Source organism: Anser cygnoides, chromosome 2, assembly GCF_040182565.1.
Source record: "Anser cygnoides isolate HZ-2024a breed goose chromosome 2, Taihu_goose_T2T_genome, whole genome shotgun sequence".
NCBI classification, from domain to species: Eukaryota; Metazoa; Chordata; class Aves; order Anseriformes; family Anatidae; genus Anser; species Anser cygnoides.
Window position 1 is genome coordinate 21787791 of NC_089874.1, and position 25775 is coordinate 21813565.

A 25775-nucleotide genomic window follows, 5' to 3' on the forward strand; every position below is an offset into this window, starting at 1 on the left:
CTTATCACACTGTTTTTGGCTTTTGAGGAGCCTGTTTCAGATATCATTTTAGAGTGTTTATAATAGTTCATATTAAATGTTTTTTTTAGGCCTGGTAAGATAAACACACAGAAGATACTCACCGTTTTGCTCTTGATAACATTTGTTTCTCCTCCTCAGAGTTAATAGTCACCAGATCCCCTCCCATTTGTCTACAAAAATCTCGAGCTTCAAGCCAGGATTTCTTCTTAATATGTGATCGGCAGAAGCTCTGGAGAGAAATTACTTTAACACATATTCTATGCGTAAAATGTATAATAGAGATATACACGTATATAAATAACATGTAATGTAATACACATGTATAATACACATAAAATAAACAATGAAGAAATGTACTCTTCCTCAAATATACAAGCCAAGTCATAGTCCACATGAGAAATAGCATGGATTATGCTGTTAATAAAAGTTTTTCATTAGAGTGGTCTAATTAGTTGCCATAGAGTGACAAACAAAGGGGAGGAGTTGCTAGAAGGGAAGACAATTCCCTTTAACTTGTTTTGCTTGTAGGAGGGCCCAGGCCACCCTCCAAAGGGAGGGAAAGGAAATTAGTTGTGGCCAAGGCAGGACGAAGGAGTCTGAAGACACAGGCAAAAGTTTGACTTCATGGTGTACATCTCACTTTGCATTTGCCATATGATATCTAACAGTCTGGTAGTTTAAAAGAGAATAAACACTAGCTTGACCAAAGCTAAAAATGATGATATGGGGATAAAGGAGACCAAGTAAATATCATTCCCACTGAGTGAAAGAAAGAAATGGAAGTAATAATAATAACAAAACCAACAACAATTAAAAGACAAGACCTCATTAATTCAAATAAAGATATAAGAAATACTAACATCTCACACTTACTTAGCATGTTGCTGTTCTGCAAGATCCCAAATCAATATTTACACTCTACCCTCATTTGTTGTTCAAAGTCCTTTCATATGCCTGATAATTGCAATTGAGTGTACTTCAAGTACAAGTTATCTGTAGCTTTGGTACAGCTATCTAATAAATGTTCATAAGCTTCATAAAAACTGGTTGATTAACCTTTCATGTGATGTATTATCCTTTATTTTTGGGGTAACATGGTTTTCTTAGCAAGGGTAAGCCTTAGGCATTTTGCTGCATGTAGGTGGACATTATTGTTTCTTTACTTCATTTCCTGAGTTCTCACATACCTCGACTAAATATGGGATTTTTGCACAACCTAGTGACCACAGCTGATATAAAGAGCCATGCTAACAGCCAAATTTTGCTGCTACTACTATTTAATGCAAACTCTCAGCATTGCTGTCTTAATAATGTTGCAAATATTATGTTGTTTCGTCTTTGTTCTTATCTTTTCCATATGTTTTTTTTTTCTACGCACTCAGTATTTATTCCCCTTCTTCCATTTTCTACTTCAGTTTATTCTACCCCTGGGGCACAAACTTCTGATTTTCTTTCCTGTGTCTTTCTTTCTTCCCTTGTGCTCAATTCCTTAAACGTCATCTTCCTTCCTCAGTTTCTTCCCCCTTACAGATGATTCCTGGAGATTTATTTATTTTTGGGGGGGGGGCCTTGTTCTTATCTCAGATATTCATAGAAACATAAAATGATTTACATTAGAAGAGACCTTAAAGACCATGCAGTTCCAACCCCCCTGCCATGGGCAGGGACACCTCCCACCACACCAGGCTGCTCAAAGCCCCATTCACCTGGTCTTGAACACCTCCAGGGATGGGGCATCTACAGCTTCTCTGGGCAACCTGTGCCAGTGCCTCATCACCCTTATAGAGAAGAATTTCTTCTGAATATTTAATCTAAACCTACCCTCCTTTAGTTTAAAGCCATTCCCCCTTGTTCTGTCACTACACTCCCTCATAACGTGTCACACTCCAGCTTTCTTGTAGGTGCCCTTCACTGGAAGCAAATATTGCCAAATGAAGATGTCCCTTTGTCTTTCCACCCTTTGTGGTTTTTTTTTTTTTTTTTTTTTTTTTTCTCACCAAACCCAACATTCCAAAGCCTTTCTTCTTTTAACTATTTAAGCACTTACTTTAAAACAGGAACTACTATATTTGCTTGACACCCAGCCTTCAGGACATGTGTGTACTGGAGCAGTAGTTGGAATAGGTGGGGCAGTTGCACCATATGCCCACTGTTTACAGATATATTTTTGCTTTGTCTCACAGTCAAGAACATCCCACAATCCAGCTGTAGTTCCAGTTCTCATGGCAACACATCCTGGCTTACTTCCTTTATGAGAAATAAAAAAACACTTTGGCTATATTATACAGTCTAACTTGTTTAATTCTTACTTGAAGATTCTGCTTTTTTTTAACTTTTTTTTTTTAATGTCCTTCATAATTAATTATATGGGTAGAAAATAATTTATTTTTTTTAATAGGTAAAACATTTGTTTGCAAGTGAGGACTTCATTCCAACTTACATTAAGCATACTTTATATCAGGTGGTATAACCTCAGTTACTAGTGCTTTTCATAAGTGCACACACCGCACAAGATGTAGTCACATGCACACAAGCTTATACAATGGCATATTTGTGTTCTTTCTTCTTTTTCTGAGTTTACTTAGCATATAATTTGTGTTTTTGTTTTGTTTTGTTTTGTTTTTGATTCCTGTTGAGCACAAAGATGAAATTCTAATGGACATGTCTACCACGGTGCAATAATTCAGTCCTGAAATGAAATGGTCAGCTATAAGACCATCATTTTATGCCAGTTCAAGACATTTTTTTCCTATGTATCACTTTACATGCATCAAAGTTTACATGCCATTTTTCTGATCATGTTCAGTCACTCATTTGCCTGAGATTGTCCTGCATTTTATCACAGGTAAATTTTCACTATCAGATATAATTTAGTATCATCAGAATATTTTGTCATCTGACTATTCACCACTTTTCCAGATCATCTGTAAGTATATTGAACAACATGGGCTTTGGCGCAGATCATTACAGAACTCTGTTGGTACGCACTCTTTCCCTATAGAAATTAGACATTAGTTCTAACCTTTTGCATTCCCTGTCTTTTAACCAAATTTTATAGTCATTGAAGAGCTTTCTTCTGTCAGGTCAGATTAGCTGAAAGACAGTTTCAGTATGGTGATGTGAATGCAGCTTTCTTAGTATCACAAGTAAAAAATATATGGTATGATCATTTTTGATACTGTGATTTTGTAATTCTAACTTTAAAATCTTACTACAATTGTTCCATTTCAGGCTCTTAAAACTGTTATTCAAATTATTCCCTTAAAATTAAAAGTTGGATTTGGTGAACTTCCTTTGAAATATACTGAAAGGCTAAATGATAAAATTCAGTGGATGTTGCCAATGCCAGCCTGAATAGGGACTGTGAGGTCAGAGTGCATCCACCATCGCCAGTCACAGCACCTACCAGGCATTCCTGCATCCCAGTGTGCAAAGGAGACATCTTCACCATTGGTCCACTTGAAGGTGCCTTGGTTCTCCACGTCAGAGAGACCAAGCCAGAAATATTTCTCAGGCCTCAGCCCAACAAGGCTAGTCAAATAGGCTTGTTCATACCTGTAAGGGAGATTACAGTAACACAAGTGGAAACAAAAGCCTATATCCAAATTCTAATTGTCTGATCTGATGATGCATCCTATTCTCCTTTTCTTTGCTTCGGATTAGAGGGAGGGCCTTACAAGAGCATTCTGGCACTACATAACTCAACAGAAAAAAAAAAAAAAAAAGAAAAAAAAAAGGATTTTTTTTGTTCAGCTACAGACCTCATCTGTAACTTGTAATTTACTGTCTGTCCTTGTGTGAGAACTGTGAAGTAGTTCCATGAGTAATTTAGGAACATACAACCTTTACCTATTCAAAAGACAAAGAAAAGTGATTATCATACCTACTTTCAACTGTGGCTAAGTAACCTTTTTCTCCTTCACAAGTGCTGTTTGCTTCTGAAAATGTTGCTGGTGCATGTCCAATAAAATAACAGTAGGTCCCATATCGTCTCCAGCCCTGTAATACGATTATAGGATCTCCTTATGAGTTTTAAATAATTGTGGTGTCATGTATTAAGTGAGCTATACCATTTTGAAGTGAATGAAGCACAATAATCATAAATATTATGAATTAGCAAAATTTTGCAGTGAAATTAGATTCCTTCTAAATGGCTTCTGTAAATAGCTTAATAAAGTTTGTAGTAACATTAAGAGAGAGAGATAAATTCCATAGTAAATAACAAAAATTGCTTCTATATATAAATGATGTAAATTCAAATATTTCTGGATGATTCTCAGACAAGGGCCTTATTTGATCTGAAAAATTAATGTTCCAGTCTTATATACTTACTTTTTTGCAACCTACATCAGTACTTTCCTTTTCTCCAGCTATTTGTGATGCCGGTTTTCTTTTACAAATGTAACCAGCCTTCTTGTCACAGACGTAGTCTGCCCAGTAGCCATCCTATGAGGCAGGAAAAAGAAAGAAATAGCAATGAGATTAAGACGAATAACCTAAAGAAATTGAATAGAATTTTTTTTCTCCCTTCATTCTGAAACAGAAACATACTGTTTTCCTTATGCAGTCCCCCAGCTGATAATAAAAATAAATCTTCTCACATTCAGTGAAATAGCAGAGTGGTCTGTGGTAGTACTGCTATGGCCAGTAGTGATGAGCGGGAAAAAGGGTGCTGGGTTTCCTGGCCTCTTTTCAGCTGGAGCTGGTCCTCAGCCTGTTCTGCAGGAGCAGGCACAGGCAGTTGTGCCACACAGGGACAGGCAAACAAGCAGACACAAAGGCAGCAGCAGGGATCCCCACATTACACCATTGCCACCAGAAGAAAGGGAAGAGGAGAATGTATCCAAATGACATTCAAAGACCTGCTTTATGGCCCCAGTTTCAGCGGTGACTTTTAGATGAACTTGAAGAGAAAAATTCTTCAACAATGCAGCCATGTTTTCATTTTATTTATTTATTAATTTATTTATTTAAATGAATGGTCATATTTTAGTCTCATCTTTTCTCCTCACATCCTTTTTCCTGGCCCTAAATAGTTGATGAAATAGCAGGGCACATTATTCTTTTGCTAAGAATTTAGTTTTAATGTTAAAGTCAGATCCATGCTGAATAATGTTACCTGGCCCTTGATCAGTACACAATCTTCTGGTCTGTTTCTGGTGCTGGATGGCTCTCCCAGGTGCCATTTTGTGTATGTCACTGGTGTACCATCACTCCATTCAAAATACATTTGAACCTTATGGTCATTCAGCCCAATCCAGAGCTTGTCTGTCGGCTCTAAAACATGGAAAAGACCTCTTACGGTGCTGCATCCTTTTCTCAGCAACCTCAAGCTCTAGAACACATAATCCCTTAATTTATCAAACATAACATTGTTTAGTTTGTTGCATGATCATTTTAAATGTTAAATTTTTCACACATATATTACAATAAATACAGTGTGTTCAGTGTGTTGCAAAAATAAGATACAATGAAATAATAGAATCACAGAATATCCTGAGTTGGAAGGGATCCACAAAGATTATCAAGTCGAACCCCAGTGTCTACGCAGGATTATCTAAAAATCCCTGTACTGAATCAAAATAAATAAAGAAATAAACCACTTCTTTTACTCGTAGCACTGGGAGAAGAGTAAATTACCAGACTGATGCTAATGTACAATGGTGATATGGTGGAACTGTGTGAATAGTTAGTTTTCAGGTTCTATTGCACTGGTCAGATTTTAAAATATTGTTTTGATCTAACTTGGAATATAAGTGTTTTAATTGTCTTTCAAAAAAATTTTTTTAAAAAAAAAAAGAAGAAAAGCAGAGAACCCCCCCTAAGTCCATCCCCCAAGGCCTAGGTCATTTCTTTAGGCAATAAATTAAATCTCTGATACTACCCAAAACTCAGCAATGTAAGGATGTCAGCAACTGGATCTAACTTTGAAGCTAGTCATGCAAGCTGGGGCCAGACCATATGACCTTCAGGGTCCCTTCTGACCTAAATCAGTTTAAGAACCAATGGTTTTAGGCATTCTAAATTAAAGGAAAGTGAGAAAAATGAATGGTAAATTTAGGCAGCATTCAGAAAAATTAGAAAAAAAATTCTGGAAGGATATTCACAATTTTCTCAGTAATAATTAAACCGAGGGATGATACCAGAACCAAAAAGTAAACAAAAGCAAAAATATCTCACTGTAGGAGCTGGTTGTGAGGATGGTTGGCACTAAGCAGATAAGTTACTTTTGATGAAAAATGATAATTTTCTGTCTTGACTATTTTGCACTTTTCAAATAATTAGGGCTTTCACTATCTCTATGCACAGGAAAAAACAAAACAGGGGCAAAAAAAAAAAAAACGGGCAAAAAGTAGCAACATGTCTACAGACTCTTCACATTTCTGTCAGTATTATTAAAATAGGCCATGGTAAGATCATGACGTTAGATCCAGTCATCTAAGTAGGTTTCTTCAAGAAGCCCAAGCAATTTCACAGCCGTCTGCCTGGAAACCCCCTTGGCTAGCTCTGCTGATCTTTTCCTTCTGTCAAATTCCAGCACTTTTCTTCAGTAGGTTCCTCCCATTGCTTCTGCAGAGACTCTTGCTCTTGTTGATCTTGGTGCTGGGTGACCAGCAAAGCATAGCAAATGATTTAGAGCCACACTGTAAATTCCCCAAATGTGCTGAAAGCAGTACATGTGTTGCTTTTCCATAGAAAACATTCTTCAGATTCGCAGTTGTATTTCACAATACTTCACTGAGAAAGCTTCTTACTTGGGTGACTGACCCCCTGCACTGGTGCAAGGCAAAACGCATCAGGACTGTTGAGTAAGTCTGCAAGTTTCTGCATAGAGGAAGGCATCAGTTTTGAAGCAGAACGGATAGTACTGCACTAACACTAGTGGATTGTGTGCCCTTGCATGTCTTTGGCTGCAACGTTTCATGTTAATACAATTTCTACACCTCATTTGAGGTAGCTGATACTTCTTTCATGCAAACAAAACAAACAAACAAAACAAAACAAGCAAGCAAGCAAATATAAACCTGGAAACACTCACTGTACCCAAGCCCAGACACTATAAAGCTGTGCTCTTCAAGGCTTCGGATGCTGGCCAGGTGACTCCCTTCCTTTTGACAGGAGGTCAAAGCTGCTTGCCATCCTTTGGTCTCCCTGAAGATCTTGTAACAGTGATCTACATACGGTACCCATCCATCTGGGCAAGTAATAAATCCAGTATCACCTAGAAATAAACATCAGTGTGTTCGAGGAGTTCAAATGCTATCCAAAGGACATGAAGCTGAAAATTGTTTCATTCATTCTCTTTAAAAGATCTAAACTAAGAATTTTCTTTGGAGATTCTTATTATAGTGAAACGATGGATGGATAACATTAAACACAAACATGATTCCATGATGGCATGTTTAGCTAGGAAAATTAAAGATTTTTAATACAGATATTAATTAACACAAATTCTAGAGTTATTATACAGTCAAATATGTGTAAAATAGATGTGTATAAATTTTAACACCTTCATTACTTAGTAGCTATTTATCAGTTAAGGAAAATCAGAAATCGTCATCTGCACTTAACAGACTGCTTACAAGTTTCTAAAAGATTAAGTATGTTGGTAGAGTGAAAATCATCTAGACAAATTTGGAACTAGATATATACAAAGGGAAATACCAACAACAAAATACTTATTCACTTAAAATATCTTTTATCTTTGCAGTGTGTCTATTTTTATTCCTTTAAAGATATTTACTAACTTCCTTCTTCAGAAAATAATTTTTGTTTTTTTCTCCTTTTTCATTCTCAGTACTCTGTATATTCAAAGAGGAGACCTGACTCTTTCATTCTGTGTGTTTTGGACTGGAGAGCAGCCTAGAAAGGGTACAAAGGTTGTAAAAAACAAACAAGAATAAGAAAGGAAAAACAAGAAAAATGAAAATGACAGTACTGGTTAAAATTAGTCCTTATTTCTATTACAACTCATCTCTGCCATTAGGAATACCAAGCAATTCAGATAACGGCTTCTATTTTCAATTATCAACATAGATTAACATACCTGAGGGTACCAAGGTAACGTTTCTTTTTTTACAAATGTAGCCAAGTTTCTGATCACATTCCCAATTTTGCCATTTAGCTTTTGTTTCAGGATTCAAAACCACACAGAGTTTTCCATATTCTGGAGAGGGACTTCCTTTGGGAAATGTACAAAAAAAAAAAAAAAAGTGAACTTTTCTGAAAGACAAGTAGAACTCTAAGCCCTAAAATTCACAGGAGTAATTACTCCTGCTAGAAGTGACAGCCCCAAAGATCAAGCTTTTTCCACCTTCGACAAGAACTGAGGTAGTGGAAATGCCCCCATGATGTCTAATATATCATCATTTAAGTGTATGTGAACAGGTAACTCATTCTGCTGACTTATAATATTACTTGCTGGTAATATTGCTAGTAATATATTAAATTATAACTATACTAGTATACTAACAATAACTATACTAAAATATAGTAAATTAATATTGTTGCTAGAGACCAGAAATGGGAGAATATGTGTTTATGGGGGTTGTAGTATTATTTTCAGGCCTAAAAAACTTTTGCAATACATAGAATTTTCTGATTTCTACTGGTATAGAAAAAGCTATAGAAAACTACAGACAAAACCTTTTCTAAAGCTAACACAAGAAAAGCTAAAATCCATGTTGTTTTGGTGGCTTAATGTTGACATTCTACTTTTTCTCATGCTCAGGTAAACTGAGAATAAAAGTTAAATTATTTGAGGTATGTATCTTTTCTCTTCAGAAATACAAAATCAAGGAAAGTCACAGATACCTGGAGCCCAGTTTAAATACCGGAAAGGGCTGCCTCCAATCCACTCCCAGCCACTCTTCAAGTCCAGTCTATTGAGCCCAATCCACAGCATAGAATCTGTACTTTCTGTTAATTCTAAGTAAACAAAGGAAGATTTATAAACCACTTTTAATAGCAAATAATATTAGTCATTATTAGTCACTAATAATATTTCTAGGAAGACTTGCAATTCTTTAATATCTAACTACAAATGTCTTTAGATACTATGATATCTGGTAAGTTGAAATATTCCAAAGCTTTGATCAATGTAAAATGCAAACAACAACACTCTCTTATTCTTTCAATCACCTATTGCGAAATGAGCTGCCAAAGAGTAAATTCAGAATTAAAGTGTTTTTGTAGAATAGCCCAAACACTTTACCAGACTGGAGATATTCAAGTGGAAATATTGGTGTAGTGTAAGTGTAAACTCACAAGCAAAAGTCTTATAATTTAAATTCATCATTAGAATAACAACTGAGACTTTCTTCCGTGCAATTCCTCCAGAAATACATGGGTGGGTAGAGACATGATATGGGATGTATGAATAACTGATATTTTTCAGTTTGTCAAATGAATTAAAAAAAAAAAAAAAAAAGGTGCCAAGCTGCATTTTCTTTTTGCATAAATATGTCATTTCTCTTACTTTCAAAAATTTTTAAGTTTACTTTTGATGAAAAAAGGAAATTTTCATTTACTTTTTAGAAAGGTTTTTTCTCTTTAAAACAAACAAACAAAAAAACTAGATTTTAAAATGAGATAACATTTCTAAATAGAAAGTCAAACTGCTACACTAGCAGGATGCTGGAATACTCTGAATTTTGTTTAAACTTGACAGTGATTTTGACATGAATTTGCAATTTCTAAAAGATTTTGTTTACTTACTTTTGCATATTTAGGCCCATAGACATTAGCCAAGACTGTACCAGGTAGTCCTTAGCTGTGATGATAGACTGAAAAGATCCTGAATCCAGCATTTGCTTTATTTCCTTACCTTTAAGGTACGTTTGTTCATGAACGTCTGTGATACTCAATAATTCTGCATTTTGTTGCTGACAGCTCTTCCTTGCTTGGTGCCAAGTGAGAGCAGATTCAGAGTTTATTTGGTAGCGGACATTTGTTGACAGATCTGTAGTCCAGGTTGTATCTTTATCTGTGGAGAAAATAGTTATTATGGGGTGACAGTAATTCGCTCACAGAAAAATGAGTTGAAGGTTCTCTTTATGCATGACATTCTCATTAAATGCTGGCTGTGCTGTTCTTTCAAGAGCACTGGAAATGTAACAAGCAGGATAGGGAAGGAAAAAATTAAAGCCTGTAATCTGACAGGTAGTGCTGGCAAATGTTCCCTCCTGTTGCATGAAGATACATAATTCAGGAATTACTACAAGGGAAGTGAGTGCATAGAGAAATATATTGCATAGAGTGCTGTGGCAGAAATTGCAGTTGAAATCTATAAAAAGATACATAACTTCTCCTTCTTGTTCTTGGCAGCAGTTCCTACTGAGAGCTGTGAGACCCAGCTATAGAACTGAATTTAACATCAGACTGCTCTTAGATAAATCTTTCCCTGCTAAAAGCTTCTGGATGTGCCTGCCACACAGCTTCAGATCTGGGGCACTGCAGTAGGACTGAGCTGCGTGGTGCTCCTCTCCTGATTATCTCTGCTTCTTTGATCTGTTGAGGATCTATACATGCTCAATAAAGTGCAGTATGAAATTGAGTCAGATGCTTGATTAGTCTCAAAAGCCAGTATGAAGTTAAATTAAAAGAACTAAGAACTGGCTTTCAAAGGCTTTGAAAATTACTCATTGACCCTATGTCACATGCCATTTAGACTCATTGTAATAGGTATCATTGCAGGGACCTGGAAAATGTATTTGATTACAGATCTGAATCAAACCAAATGCACATTTTGAATGGACTGGGGTAAAGGAGTGTTTTAATAATAAAAGATGTAATGTTGATCAGGAGCAATGGGGACAAAGATAGAGGAGAGCTGAGAAGTGTCTGATGTCCAAAGCTTATCAGTCAAGAATAAAGCCATAAAGGGAGCTGGAGAGAGAAGTGACCACAGAAATGGAGGACAATTTTCAGAAAGCAATTGAAGTAGTAGTAGAGAAATGCCAGGAATGGGAGGCAGCTGTCAGGGGAGTGGAAAGACAGCTTTCCAGACAATGTGAAGAGGCCTTAATAAGATCAGTAAATGGACATGTACCACTTAAGCAAATATACATATATATATATCCAGATGAAAATCACAAAGACTGAATTGTTAACTTTGTCATTAAGCTTCCTACAGCTCTTATTTTTGTGCCCACATCCATCACAGCGGGGGGTCCTCAGAAAAGGATTGTACAGGTTGTACAATGGTGACAGACTGCATCCTGCCTGGGAAACAGGGAGGAACTCAAAATTACCCTGCTGCTCAGCAGCACCACCACAATTAGTGGGAATTGCATGTTATTTTTTACTATTCAGTCACAGTTTCCTCCACACCTTTATGCAACACGTTATTTCTTTGTGTAGAGTGCTGTAAGATGTGGCAATATTGCTAAAATCTATTCATGTAAACTACCCATCATTATAAAGACATTGATACTCTGCTAGTGCTGGTTTGACAATACCACACTGGGGGGACCTGTGTGGGAACAGATAGCTTACCTTTTAATGGGCAAAATCCATATCGCTGGTCTGCATCATAGTCTGCAGTCGTTGCACACCAGAGCCAGCCATCTGATCGGCCAGCGTCTGTGCACTCGGCATACCATTGCTTCTTGTACATGAAAGGGAACACACAGGGTGCCCCAAAAGCATTTCCTAGCAGTGTAAAAGTCTCTGAGAAGACAAAATGATAATGACAATACGGTAAATAAAACAAGGTTTGAAAAATATGAAGTCTATGTCAATGGTTGAATTGCGCCTGAACCTTTCCAAACTTAAGCAGCTGATACATGTTGTAGAGCAGTGTTATTTGAAGTAATAACAGCTAAGTCTAAAACTAGTTCTTTGTTCTGACCAAGATGCTTTCAGAAACTATTAATAAAGCTCCAGAGCTCTACCCTAAGGTACTACTACTTTAAACAATGTCAAGAGTTATATAAGATGCACAAGAGCAAGAATTAATATTTGGATGTTCTACTTCCTGGAAAAAGTAAACATCAGGTTCTTCTCTCTGTTTTTGTTTTAGTGAGCATTTAATCACCTCACACACAGTGGAGCAGCCCCCATATACAAGGCAGGGGGACGAATACTGAGAATATTCTGCAAGATGGGTTGGTGGGTTTCAGAACATTTGTTTTGGATGTGGGAAAGCCATTCAGAACAATCAGACTTCAGCTAATTAAAAAGGGTAATTGCACTGGTAATTATAATCATGCCATGAGCATCCTTATCTTCTGAGTCACAAAAGCCATGCTTCCTCCACCCACAGTGAGCCCTTTCCCAGCTCAACAATATTGTGCTTTTTTCTCAAGGATATAATTTCATTTTCTTGTTGCTGTATATGAAAATACTCAGTATTTATACTCTCCCAACAATATACTGACAGGGTATGGTGAGCAATAGTGATTTAGTGAATGCTTACATATAAGAGTGAGTGAGTGAGTAAGTATATATGTACATATGTATATAATATAATATAATGTTATATAATTATGCGGTATTTAACTAATAATGATATGATATAACATTAATAATTTTAATATTGTTAATTTATGTAATGTATTTATTATTGAATTGCAATATGGTGTATTAATGTGTTGATTATATAATTTTCAATAATCATATATTATAAGATATTATTTATATAATTAACTATTTAATCATGTTATCATATTAAGGCAGTACTTATATAAAATACTTAAAATACTAACAGTACTAATAGAGTATATTATATATACTATAATATTATAGTGTGTATACTGCATATATGATATGTGAGTTCTTATTTTTTATATATATTATATATACAATGCAAAAAAATATGGAATTAAATTCAAAGCTAACTGATTTTCTAAAACTCTGATGGTTACTGAAGGAATCAGAATATTCAGAACCAAAGATCCAAAACACTCTAACACAACGAAATTAGTGCAATGGATGGAAGAACAGATTTTCTTTACCTTCATATCTCTGGGAACATAAAACATCCATGGCCCCATACATCTTCCAGTTATTTTTTGGACTAAGGCCTTTCTTTAATATAACATTATCATGTTCTCCATTGCCAGGACTGAAAAACAAATCTTCTCCTTGAATTGCAAGGAGGCTTTCATTTCTGCATTCCCACCACTGGAGCTCACTTGTTTGGTTACACGGATATAGGGTGATAAGAGACTCATCTTCCTTCAGTGGCACACCCAGGCATAGGTTCAGTCTCACACTCATGAGCTGATGATCAGTAATCCACCTGAATTTTTGTGCTTCATTGTCTTGGTGGCAAGTTGCAGTTCTAACTGACTGTGCAATAGAAGCCTGAAGACAGAGTTTGCTGACTTTATTATACATTAAAAATGTTTCAGTGTCTGTAAAACAAAGTAATGCAAGGAATATATATAGTCAAGATAAGTGACACGATTCTATTTCCCATTCGCATAAACTAGAAAGCATTGCTTTCTTATCAGATAAACATGTGCTTTTGAATGGAGTCTGTTGCAACATCAATTTTATTGGTTAAAAAGCAATAAGGTAGACAATAGAATATGTTTCTTTATGTCAATATATTGTGGATTAGTGGCAGCCAGCAGCATCAGCAGAGCTAAGCACATCTTCTTAGATTTATTTATATTAGTTATGTGAATTCCCTCAACCACACTGCTATCACCATTGCCTTGTTTCCACGTGTCCTCAGATGCATGGCCTTCTGACCTCTGCAAACTTTCCTTATGCTGCCAGCCCTTACAGATGTCCTAGTAGGGTCACAGCCATCTTTCCTGAGCCATTTATCCTTTCCCTCCTGAAGCCAGATTTTTTTCCTTTTCACTGAATAAATGTGGGTGAACTACTCTGGACCATAGAAGGTCCACATGTAATAGGAATCGGGTCTTCAGCTCTCTGGGTAATTTCACTGATCATGTCTACAGTGTTGACATCAATATAAAGTAGATGTAGTTGAGCTAATTTCAGTCCTACAATGAGTTTATTGGTAGCAATAGTGAATCAATATAGGCACATCTATGAGTGCATTCTGATGTTTTATGGTGTACCTTGTGACACACCCAATTGTATTTCCCTCCAAAGTTTGTGGGATTCATAACCTATTTTGGTCTGTGATAGTTCTTTTGATCACGGGGTGTCATATATTCTAAAAAAGGTATAGAAAAGAAAAGAAAAGAAAAGAAAAGAAAAGAAAAGAAAAGAAAAGAAAAGAAAAGAAAAGAAAAGAAAAGAAAAGAAAAGAAAAGAAAAGAAAAGAAAAGAAAAGAAAAGAAAAGAAAAGAAAAGAAAAGAAAAGAAAAGAAAAGAAAAGAAAAGAAAAGAAAAGAAAAGAAAAGAAAAGAAAAGAAAAGAAAAGAAAAGAAAAGAGAAAAGAAAAGAAAAGAAAAGAAAAGAAAAGAAAAGAAAAGAAAAGAAAAGAAAAGAAAAGAAAAGAAAAGAAAAGAAAAGAAAAGAAAAGAAAAGAAAAGAAAAGAAAAGAAAAGAAAAGAAAAGAAAAGAAAAGAAAAAAAAGAAAAGAAAAGAAAAGAAAAAAGGAAAATCATAAAAAAGCTTCCAAAAATATTAAATCAATTTAATTGATAATTTACAACACAGATAAAATAACTATTCTGCCCCTGCAGTGATACTATGTACAATTAAGAAAAAATAGATACTCTGAGGCAATCAATAGAAACTAGTTTTACTCAGGAGACTCTGGTTCTCCAAAGTTGTCTGCTTAACAACTACGATAGAAGTGTAGCTAAAGGGATGGAAGTACTATTATCACTAAAGTTCTACAATAACTTCCCAAAGGTATTCCAACTTTATTTCACACAAATTTTACTTCATTCATTTTATCAGTACCAGTGAATTCAGCAAGTCTGTTCAAAAGAGTGAATGGGAATAATTCTCTCAGTAAGCACTAAGACTCTGGATTGCCCAGCCATCAGCTGTGAACACCTTAATGTCCTCCAAATAATCCCACACTTCACCACCCCTTAAATTTTTCCTGTCTGATTTTGCTAAACATTACTCAAACACCTAAACACAGTTCAAAAAATAAGAAAAATAACAAAATAATAAAAAAGAGACATTTAAACTTATCTTACAATTTTCTCTAGGTTTGATCTTCTGAGGTCATTGAAATGATACTACCACTATACATGAATAAAGGCATTAAGAATTCAGTCTTTGTTTCCATGTCTATTCTTTTTTTTTTTTTTTTAACTCCTAGATCCTGCCCTTGCTTTTTGCCTGCCCTGAAGAACTCCTCACCTATATGTCCCAAACTAATAATGTACATACAGGCAGTGCCACAGGACTGTAAAGAACTCCGAAATGCCAGGAAACACGGAAGCACTTTCACGCAGAGCTTTACAGGAGACAAGCGGGAGGCACTTACCCGCCAGCTGCAAAGCACTGTGAATGAGAGAAAGAAAAAGCAAGAAGCCAGAGAACATTGCAAATGCTACTTTCTTTTCTTCCTTCCACCAGAAGCTGTATAATGAGTGTTGTTGATAATAAAGTCCTTCCGAAGTGAGGACAGTGATCAGTCCTTCTCGGTTTCAAAGGCTGGCTGGTTGAAGAGAAAGCTCTGGATGCTAAATAGGGAAATATTCTGTCACATGCCATATTTAAAAAAAAAAAAAAAAAAAAGATGATCACATAGCACAAATTTTGCCTTTGGACTTCTAACTGATGGCAAACTGTGTTGCCTTGAGAAAGCAGGTGATAGACAGAAGATTATATCTCAACACTTTGTTGCTCTCTCTCCTGAAGAAACATCCATGGAGCTAACAGCTATCTAACACCTTAACAACTTAATCACACAGTGAAAAAACACCATCAGGAAAATATCAGTCTCATGTTTTCACGTGTGAGATGAGTCAGAACTCAATTTTAAAGGTCCGGGACTTCAATGAAATTCACTGTGCAGGATATTATTAAAATTTCTTTCCTTCTACATGAGATTCCCGTTACCTTACTGACCATGAGTTCTGCAGAAATACAATCAGGAAAACAAGACCCAAATCTACCTGAAAAATGTCTCATTTTCACAACAGTCCCCATTTTTCCCATGAAAATGCAAATCTTGTCAGACAGTGATCCAAAGAGACAGCCACAGTTTCATGAAATGCCACGTATACAGGTGCATTGCAGATCTCCAGATACATAAGATCTTACGTAGATCACAGAACCAAACTCATGAGTGTGTTTTCTAAGCGTATTGGTGGAAACCTGGAAAACACAGTGCTCCTGTTTGATCCACAATAGACTATCCCTATAACTGAATAAAGTTATGACATTACCACAGTGGATTTCTACCAGGTAAATATTTTGTTTTATTTAGAAAACTTTTAAATAGAAAAATCAAACTATAGCATGAGAATATTATTCAAAGTGTAGCAACATACTAATTCTTTACTTATAGCAAAAGTGTGATAGCAAGGAAATTTGGCATTGTCTCCTCTTTGTTGCCATGATGATTGCATTTCCTAAGTACAGGATTTGTTTATACTTGGCTACTCAGCAAAAAGACAATACCAGAAAGAGAGTTAGTCTCTGAGAAGGTCTTTAAGATTAAAATAAAAAGGAGAAATTGAATTGCGAAATAAGAAAGTACAAGGACACAGGAGGTACAGAAGTTAGGAAGTTAAGGACAAAGTTAACTGAATTTTCTTTTTCAGACAGTGACAAAATATATTAACAATTGCAATAAAGTCAATACCTTTTCCTGGAAAAGACATTTGAGATTTCTAGAACCTTTTTTTTTTTTTTTTTTTTTTTTTAAAGTTCTTTAATCAGCTACCAAACATTTTGCCTGGAAAAGGTAAAAGCTTTCTTTAGCCTGAACTGGTATCTCTCAGACAGCACTTCCTTATGGCATGTGGCCTAGTTATATAAAAGATAGATTGTCAGTTATGCTGTCAAGAGTTTTAACAGCCTTGTTTTATTCAGGAGCTGATACAGCATGAGGCTTTCCTCCTTCTTCTCTTTGTAATTGCACAATTAGAAAAAAATAAAAATAAAAAGTAAAAGAGGAATGGTCCCTTTACTTTGCCCTCTGCAGTTCCTCAAACCACCAGGGCCAGACACATCTGGCAGTATAACAAACACTGTTTTGTTAACAGATAGAGTGCTCTTACACCATTCCCAGTATGCCCAGAATGGAGAATTGTGGGGCGCTGTGCTGGTTCCTGGAGGGGGGTGGCTGATCAAGGCTATCAAAATCCCTGGGACCAGACTCTGAGGAAGAGCAAAGCCAGAAGGGTTCTTTGTCATCATCACATCATCACACCTGCACCTGACACCTCCTGGTCACTGCAAGTCACCAGACACATACCTTGGGGAGTGCCAGGCAGGACGTGGCATTGTTTTATTGCTCCATTGCACTTAGGTAATCAGGCAGCATCAGGTGCCTTCATCTCAACGCTGTCCACAGGGGTAGCCCTGCCATCCCACCAAGCTGCATTTGTGTAGGTGCAGGTTGGCCATTCCTGATCTAGAAGATCAGAAGCTGGGTTAAAAGCAGAGCTATACTCCTTGGCACGAATTTGTCAATTCTCTTTTCCTTCAAATTCAGGGAGGGTGCAGTGTCGGCTGCTAGAGACACTAAGTCTCAAGAGACACCAAGACACTAATCCTATAAGGAGACTGATCACTAACAGAGTAGAAGTTGACTTGCTAGAGGTTCACCTGGAAATCTCAATCACTTCATTAAACTTTTCCTTACTCAAATATTGAGAGAAAAAGAACAGCACAATATCAACAGCACCCTGTACCTCAGTATATCTGATGTGCCTAAATGAAAAAAAGGGGGAACATAAAGTGATGGTTGCTTTGCAGGCAATAATCTGCCAAACACTGAAGTCAGATGTTCACTGGCAGCTACAGTGACATAAAAAGACCTTTGTGTTGAGCTCATAAAGTGCTCTGAGATCCTTTGGCATCAAAGAGGCTTTAGGATCTGCTCTGTTGGAAGATCAGTCCCAGCATAAGTCTTCCCACACACTCAGATGCAGTGGTTGAGAGCAACTGATGCACTCTTGTGCTTGCAGTCCAGTCCTGACCATTAGGGACTGATTGCAAGGGGATTGCTCTCATGGGTTACACAATCAATTAGTGACGCTGTGCCATGTTTAGTTGAATATTTTGATATAGAGATGAGATAAGCCTTTGTTAACCGTTATTTTTCTGGGCCAATTCTAGCAAGTGGGGACAGGTGCTGTCTGGCATCCATTGTAAAAGTTTTCATTCAGGCTGAGAAAGGCATCACTTTAAAGCTGCTGTTTATCAGTAGTTCAAACAATAAAATTCACACAGGTCAAAATAAAAACTAAGTAAGTGAAACCAGCCATTGGACTGAAAATACTGTTGCTAATGCATTCGTTTTCTTGTTTTTTGCACATCTGTTGAAAGCAAATAGAAAGAAAGAAGAAAATGAGCAGAAAGGCAGCAGCATCATGAACTTCATCATGAAAGGGAGACCAAAAAAATTTCCCTGGGGAAAAACAAGTTTGAATATTGTTTGAGGAGAGATATTGTCTGCTTATATACTTTTTTTCTAAAGAATTGGGATTTACATGTGTTTCATCTCAGAAGACCATAATTATGACATCCTCACATCTTAAGTCCATTCTGCACTGCCAGAAACTACATGTGTGGGTACTACATGGACAACAGACATTTGAAAAGCAAATTTAGCAGCATACAAATGAAAAATGAAACTTTAAATGAAAAAACATTTCCCTAATATGGAATTATTAAATGAATCTTCACTAATTAGAATGGGAACTCATAAAAAGTCTGCACTTTATTATTATCCAGAGTAGGAAGTATTAAATTAGTTAGACACAAATTTGGAAATGACAGCAAGTTTTTCTGAGGTAATGAAAAAACAATTGTCATATTGTCATACAATTGATTTACATTTTCTACAAAAAATGCTGTGAATATTTTTAATGGGATGAATAATTTGCTCCATATGATCTGGTCTGTATCATGCTAGCAGCAATACAATGCAGTTAATAATAAAAAATTACCATATTGTTTTCACATCTAGAATTGATCACAAATTAGGAAAATGTCATGTGCTCTATAAATATTCTAGAACAAGGAAAACAATATGCAAAGAAAGTATAGCTCCATGAAGTACTGCAATGACACAGAGAAGTAAAAAATACACTTTTTGTTATTTTAATCTTCACAAAATGAGTTAATTGTGACAGAATGGTCAACAATGTTAACTACACTAAGAAAGAATAAAAATTAAAACAAGGAAAGGATGTATACTAAAATTAAATAAGACTTACCTTCTGGTCTTATATTATGACCGAAGGACTGAAATATTTCTGGTGGTAATGTTAAACCATTAACAGTAATAATCTCCAAGAAATTATGCATGTATAAAGTCTTAGAATACTGGAGAAGAGAGTAACACATGCTTAAATCAGATTTAACAACAAATTTAATTTGTTATAAGAAGGGGAAACTCTGGATTACACTGACTTCAACAGAAGGATAATGAGAAATAGCATGGATTTTTCACTGATATATGGAGATATTCCTTAAATACCTATTTCTCTAATAGTCTTTTTCTTTAGGAGTAACCAGAAAGTTGTTGGACCTGTCGTCTAACATTGTACACCTGTTATACATTGTACACTTGCAAAGCAAAAACAAGCAAGATGTAAAAAGAACACTCCTGGTCAACTCAAGAAAGCATTTCACTGATGTAAAAATCCTGACAATCTCCTTATCATTCTTCTAACTTAGATTTGGCAAGTACAAGTAACAAATATGAGTGATCTTGTCTTGAGCAGGAGTGGAGGAAATAAGTTTCAGAGAAAAGGCTCTCTTCATCTGATAAAACCATCTAATCTATTTATTCCTTTTTGAACTCTGTAAGGTGATATACCCCAATATATGTTTTGAGTAACATATTCTACTGACCAAGATGTACATTTACACATTCGACATAGGTAGCCACTGGATCATTATCAGACCTTCACTTCTTGTGAAGTGGTTCACTTCAAATGTTTGGTATCAGCCCAGTCTGATTTTATAAAGAGTTTGTAGGGATATTCAATGCTAAAACATCTCTACACCTTGCTTAAACATACTCCAAATTAACACCTCAATTCTCTGTATGGCCACTTTATTACTCCATTCATAAAACCATAAGCAGTCTTCTGTGTTCAAGGCTCCTCTCTTATTTTTGTTATGCAAAATAAAAATACTATTTACTGTCTTTGACTTTTACACATCTGTTTTCTTTTTGTAACATGAAACTCTTAAAAGAGGGAGAAGAATTTTTAACTTTTTATTTTTTTTTTTTAATTTTTCCTCTTAAAAGAATACCATAAACCCAGAAGGATGCAGAAGAATGACATGAACTCTGAGGAGATGCTGGAGGAACTTAGTCCAAAGGAAGGAAGACTGGAGAAGGACACAATAACGATCTGTAAAGATGTAAAATGTCGCTAAATGGAGAATAAATTATTCTACATATCTACTCAGGAAAGGACAAGAAGTACAGGAAAAGAAACAATGGAATCAATTTAGCAAGAGAGAGTTAGGTACCAGAGGAAAAGAAAAGAAAAGAAAAGAAAAGAAAAGAAAAGAAAAGAAAAGAAAAGAAAAGAAAAGAAAAGAAAAGAAAAGAAAAGAAAAGAAAAGAAAAGAAAAGAAAAGAAAAGAAAAGAAAAGAAAAGAAAAGAAAAGAAAAGAAAAGAAAAGAAAAGAAAAGAAAAGAAAAGAAAAGAAAAGAAAAGAAAAGAAAAGAAAAGAAAAGAAAAGAAAAGAAAAGAAAAGAAAAGAAAAGAAAAGAAAAGAAAAGAAAAGAAAAGAAAAGAAAAGAAAAGAAAAGAAAAGAAAAGAAAAGAAAAGAAAAGAAAAGAAAAGGAGAAAAAAGAAAGAGAGAAAAAAGAAAGAAAAGAAAGAAAGAAAGAAAGAAAGAAAGAAAGAAAGAAAGAAAGAAAGAAAGAAAGAAAGAAAGAAAGAAAGAAAGAAAAGAAAGAAAGAAAGAAAGAAAGAAAGAAAGAAAGAAAGAAAGAAAGAAAGAAAGAAAAAAGAAAGAAAGAAAGAAAGAAAGAAAGAAAGAAAGAAAGAAAGAAAGAAAGAAAGAAAGAAAGAAAGAAAGAAAGAAAGAAAAGAAAGAAAAGCAAGAAAGAAAGAAAGAAAAAGAAAAGAAAAGAAAGAAAAGCAAGCAAGAAAGAAAGAAAGAAAGAAAAAAAGAAAGAAAGAAAGAAAGAAAGAAAGAAAGAAAGAAAGAAAGAAAGAAAGAAAGAAAGAAAGAAAGAAAGAAAGAAAGAGAAACTTCTTTTTAATTAATAATATATTACTTGGACAGATTATTTAGTGAGAGACCTTTTAAAAACAAAGTAGGCAAGTAGTATGCAGAAGTCAGACAAACTCACTTGTTTCTCTTTCTCCAAGGGCAGTTTGCCTTTCTATCTCCAGAAATTAAGAAATATTTTCTAGGTTACAGTTCAACGTTCAGATATTCTCACTCATCCTTATAAAAAGAAAAATAATGGTGACACGGTATTGCAGACTTAAACTGAAGTAACCCTTAACTTTCCTGTTAATGTCAATCAATAATTTCTCATTGGAAAAGGTCTTGTCACCCCTTTCAGATATGTATGAAAAAACACACCATTAATCTCTTCTGCTCTGTCTCGCTTCTGTTTGTGGCACTGGTAAGTCCCAGGGTTTCGACATGCAGTTCACTAAGTCTAGGCAGTCACAGAACACAGACCATGACAACAGATGTGTGACTGCCACTGAGAAGCTGTCATGGGTGCCCCCTCCACTTTGGTGGCCTCTCAGCTGCTTTACCAGGCCTATTGGGCACTAATGCTACCCTAGTTTGGGGGAAGAAGTTGGTTCTGTAGCTCCTCAGACCAATCATATAACTAAAGGGACACAGGATCAATTACAAAAGCAAGCAAACGTGGTGAAAAACAAACTCAACCATCCTTTGCATTGCGAGTAAGATAACAGAGAAGATTTGGGGCTGGGCTTCACCGACAGCCTGAGTCCATCTGCCAAGGCCTGCAATGGCTTCACCGCATCTCGTGACCAGCTGGGCAGGGCCACCTTCACCCCAGGAATAGGACTGAATCTGCCAGCTTCTATACAGAACCATTTCAAAACACAAATCCAACAGAGATATAGCCCTTTTTTTTTTCCCTTAATGTGCCAAAGCAGCTCATAACAAGGTTACTCTAGCTCCAGAGTGTGTGGGAGGTAGGGGTGAGGCCCAAAAATCTCTGGTGTGAAGACCAAATCTTTAAGTCCCTTATGCAGTATTGGCCTTGGGCTCACAAGGGTTGGTGAGACCTACCCAAGCCTTCAATGGAGAGAAGAAGGAGCTGACTGCATGGAAATTTCTCTTATTTTCCACAATTTTAGGGTGTTAAAATTAGAGTGGCATGCTAAAATGAGAGAGTAAACTGCAGAGTCAAAGTCATCACTATACTGACAGATATCTGAGGGAACCAGTCCCAGCACTGGGGCTGCAGGCAACATGTTCCAGGGATGGAAGACCCCACGTGGGAGGCTTGCACCCAAGGGTCATATCACAGCTGCCTAGCCTGATGACCCAAGAGCATTTGAACCTCAATATTTTGGCTGAGGTACAACAGGCTAACATATGCTCCATGACTGCTGATTTATAGATACACTCATCAACCTTTTGTACTACCCTTTAGCAGCTTCTCACTAACCATTGGAAATAATCAGCATACATCTTTGGACTATTGTTTAAATACACGGCTCGTGTAAGAAAAATTAACGCATCCAGTCATATTTCCTGGGTATCAGTATATAGCTCTAAAAATAACTGGAAAAATCCCTGTTCTTTATATTATCTCTGTCATGGGCATTGTTTTCTTCCCATGCTTTATCACTTTTTCCTTCCGTATTAAAAAAAAAGAAAAATGCTTTCCAGAAAGAAATGTTTCAAAATATTTTCCATGGGATAATACTTCTATTTCCTACACCTTTTAAATCTTTTCTCTTTATGTTAATTCTCTACCATATCTAAGTGTGGGATTTGACTTGAATGTATGAGAAACTCATTGAAGCAGGAAGGTTGGCAGAAAAATGTATTTAAGGCTGTTTTCTTCCCCCACTAGCTGTGGATTGATGAGGTCCAAAGCTTCATATTAAATATGGGTAACAAGGGTATATGTCATCTGAAAAAAGTCCTGATGTCAGCCAGCTCCACAACACTGATTCATGACCAATCTGTCAGTCCATATGGGGGTGGGAGAGTTGTAGTAATTCAAGTTTCTTCTTTCTTCATCAGCCTGAAAAGAAGACTCTGTCATTAGTCCTCTCTTCACACACCTGCCACCTACAATTGTATCATACATATTTTCTGTAAGAGGAAGGAAATTTCATAATTAACAGGAGACAAGGAGACAAAGAAAGCAGACATTCACGTGAGCTGTTACCAAAGGAATCTTTTAACTGTGAAACGGTAAAAAGATCTGTAGGGCTCAGTTGTTTTTTGTTGTTTTTTTTTGTTTGTTTGTTTTTGTTGTTTTGTTGTTGTTTGTTTGTTTGTTTTTTTTTTTTTCCTTTTTTTTTTTTTCTTGGGCAGTTACACACAGAAGAGTTCCTATAAAGAGTGAAAGGAACTCTGTGAGCTGCTCTAAGGACCAACTTTAATCTGAAATGGTTTTCAGATTTCTTTGTTATAAGGGGCATCTAAATCTATCACAGTTCTTCCATGCATATTCTGAGCATTGTGATATCACTGCAATGCAATTTATTCTTCTTTGATGTCTTTTTGGGGTTTGAATTCATAACCGTCTGTGAACAGGAGATGTTTTGCCTAAGGCGCAGCCATCAGTGCAGTTTACCTACTTCTCAGGACTGTCTAATCTATCACCTTACTTAGGCTGACCTTGCCCTGGGCACACACCCTTTGGTCACTCTGTTTGTGCAGAATTGTCTGTTTTGGGGAGAAAGGCACCTAACACATACCTAAAGCAATCCATATTTAGGCATCCAGGCATCTGAGCTCCACTAATGAGCCTGAAAAAAGCTACAGGGATAATGGTCATGGTTGGATATTAGGAAGAATTTCTTTACTGAAAGGGTTGTTACGCATTGGAATAGGCTGCCCAGGGAAGTGATTGAGTCACCATCCCTGGAGGTCTTTAAAAGATGTTTAGATGTAGAGCTTAGTGATATGGTTTAGTGGAGGACTTGTTAGTGTTAGGTCAGAGGTTGGACTAGGTGATCTTGGAGGTCTCTTCCAACCTAGATGATTCTGTGATTCTGTGATTCTGTTTTCAATTTATGGTTCAGACTTGCAGGACAAGTGCTGACCATGAGCACACAGACTGGCCTCCCTCTTGCCTTTTCTCTTTCTCTCTCATCTACTCCTTGCTACTTGGACATGAGATGAGAGTTGGAGGGTGTCCTCAGCTAAGGTGAACTGGGCACCATAACTATTGAACTTTGAAGAGGTGTAGCTTCAACTTCTTTTACCCACTGTTGTTCTTCCACAAACATCTCAGTCTTTACAAACAAGATGGTCAGTAACCTGCAGCCACTGGTTATATATGGAAACATCCATTTGACAGACAGCTGTGAAATAAGCTGGTAGTCTCCAAGCAGATTTCCATGACCAAACCAGAATCACTACGGTGATTAAGAAAATTTTGTACTGCACAAAGCTGCCCTGATTTTCAACTTATCTGGACACAGGAAAAGTGAAAGGTTAGTCTTTCTGTTTCCAGCTCTGCACTTATGCAACTTATCAGGCCCTCCTCCCTTCCAGGCAAACCACACATCCTGTAAATCCCACACCTGCACAAAATGATGGTGTTGCAAAGTCTAACTGACATCTATAAAAATGTTTTCAGCTCCACAAATATAAAGCCTCATGTCATGACACATAAAATTATAGAATTGCTCAGCTGACCTGAAATATCTGTAGAAAGCTGGTGAGCCTTGGCCAAAACTTTAGATTTGAACCACAGCCAGTTCCTAACAAAAGGGCTATCCAAGGCAGCATCCTCTGCAGTCAATGTCTTCAGCTAACACTTATCTCTAAACACATACCTAAGTAGGCACATCATCCATCAAGAAATACACTTGCAGATGCTATTTGTATCTGTGTACATACATTGCATGTATGGGGTGCTTTTAACTTAGCTGAATTTCCAAAGCCAATGTACATGCAAAATCGGTTTGGACTCCTGCCCACGTTTTTAGAAATCTTGCCCTTTTTCTTGGCAGCAGCACAGTCTATCAAACTTAAGTCTGTTTTGGAAAGCTTCAGTGAATAATTCATTTTCTTGTTATTTTGCATGAGACAGTGTCACTGCATTCATGAACATAATTCTTCACATAAAAAAAATGCATGCACTATTTAAAGTACTCTTCACTTCAGTAACATTTTGTCAGCTGCTTCACTAGGAGGCATATAAACACTTGAAGATGGGCAAAGAGTTGCAAGATGGTTTCTTATACCATGAACATTGATTAGTTCTGCAAAAGATCTGCACAACATTGCATAAAACAACAGTATGGATTAAAGATCAAAACCAAACATGATATGTGGGCTGCAGAACAACTCCATGCATTATTTTCAAAACTGTATATAGCTTTTTTTTTAATAAAAAAATAAAAAATAAATAAAAAAGATTAATTTGATTAGTCTTAACACTTAAAGAACTGGCTGGAGTACTCAGAAACATGTGCAATTCTCAGTAAACTCTACCCTATAAAGGATAAGGTTTCAGCATATCAGAAAACAGTAT

General features: G+C 36.2%; 2 protein-coding genes across 3 annotated transcripts in view; both read right to left on the reverse strand.

Annotated features, from left to right (window-relative positions):
• LOC106030346 (macrophage mannose receptor 1-like) overlaps window positions 1-15585 on the reverse strand; it is a 37388-nt gene extending 21803 nt beyond the window's left edge. Inside the window, exons 1-13 of one of the 2 annotated variants that reach the window (XM_048061849.2) lie at window positions 15395-15585; window positions 12978-13379; window positions 11518-11691; window positions 9848-10006; window positions 8836-8949; window positions 8069-8203; window positions 7061-7243; window positions 5141-5298; window positions 4354-4467; window positions 3905-4020; window positions 3428-3576; window positions 2069-2268; window positions 123-250 (exon numbers count right to left, since the gene is read on the reverse strand). In XM_048061849.2, the coding sequence (XP_047917806.2) occupies window positions 123-250; window positions 2069-2268; window positions 3428-3576; window positions 3905-4020; window positions 4354-4467; window positions 5141-5298; window positions 7061-7243; window positions 8069-8203; window positions 8836-8949; window positions 9848-10006; window positions 11518-11691; window positions 12978-13379; window positions 15395-15452 (2090 nt within the window). In that variant the 5' untranslated portion in view covers window positions 15453-15585. The remainder of the gene's footprint in view (window positions 1-122; window positions 251-2068; window positions 2269-3427; window positions 3577-3904; window positions 4021-4353; window positions 4468-5140; window positions 5299-7060; window positions 7244-8068; window positions 8204-8835; window positions 8950-9847; window positions 10007-11517; window positions 11692-12977; window positions 13380-15394) is intronic. The other variant, XM_066991654.1, reaches the window with a different exon arrangement.
• A 7397-nt stretch (window positions 15586-22982) lies between these two features.
• LOC106030344 (macrophage mannose receptor 1-like) overlaps window positions 22983-25775 on the reverse strand; it is a 45554-nt gene continuing 42761 nt past the window's right edge. The window contains exon 30 of the mRNA XM_066991653.1: window positions 22983-23306. Coding sequence (XP_066847754.1) covers window positions 23302-23306 — 5 coding nt within the window. The 3' untranslated portion in view covers window positions 22983-23301. The remainder of the gene's footprint in view (window positions 23307-25775) is intronic.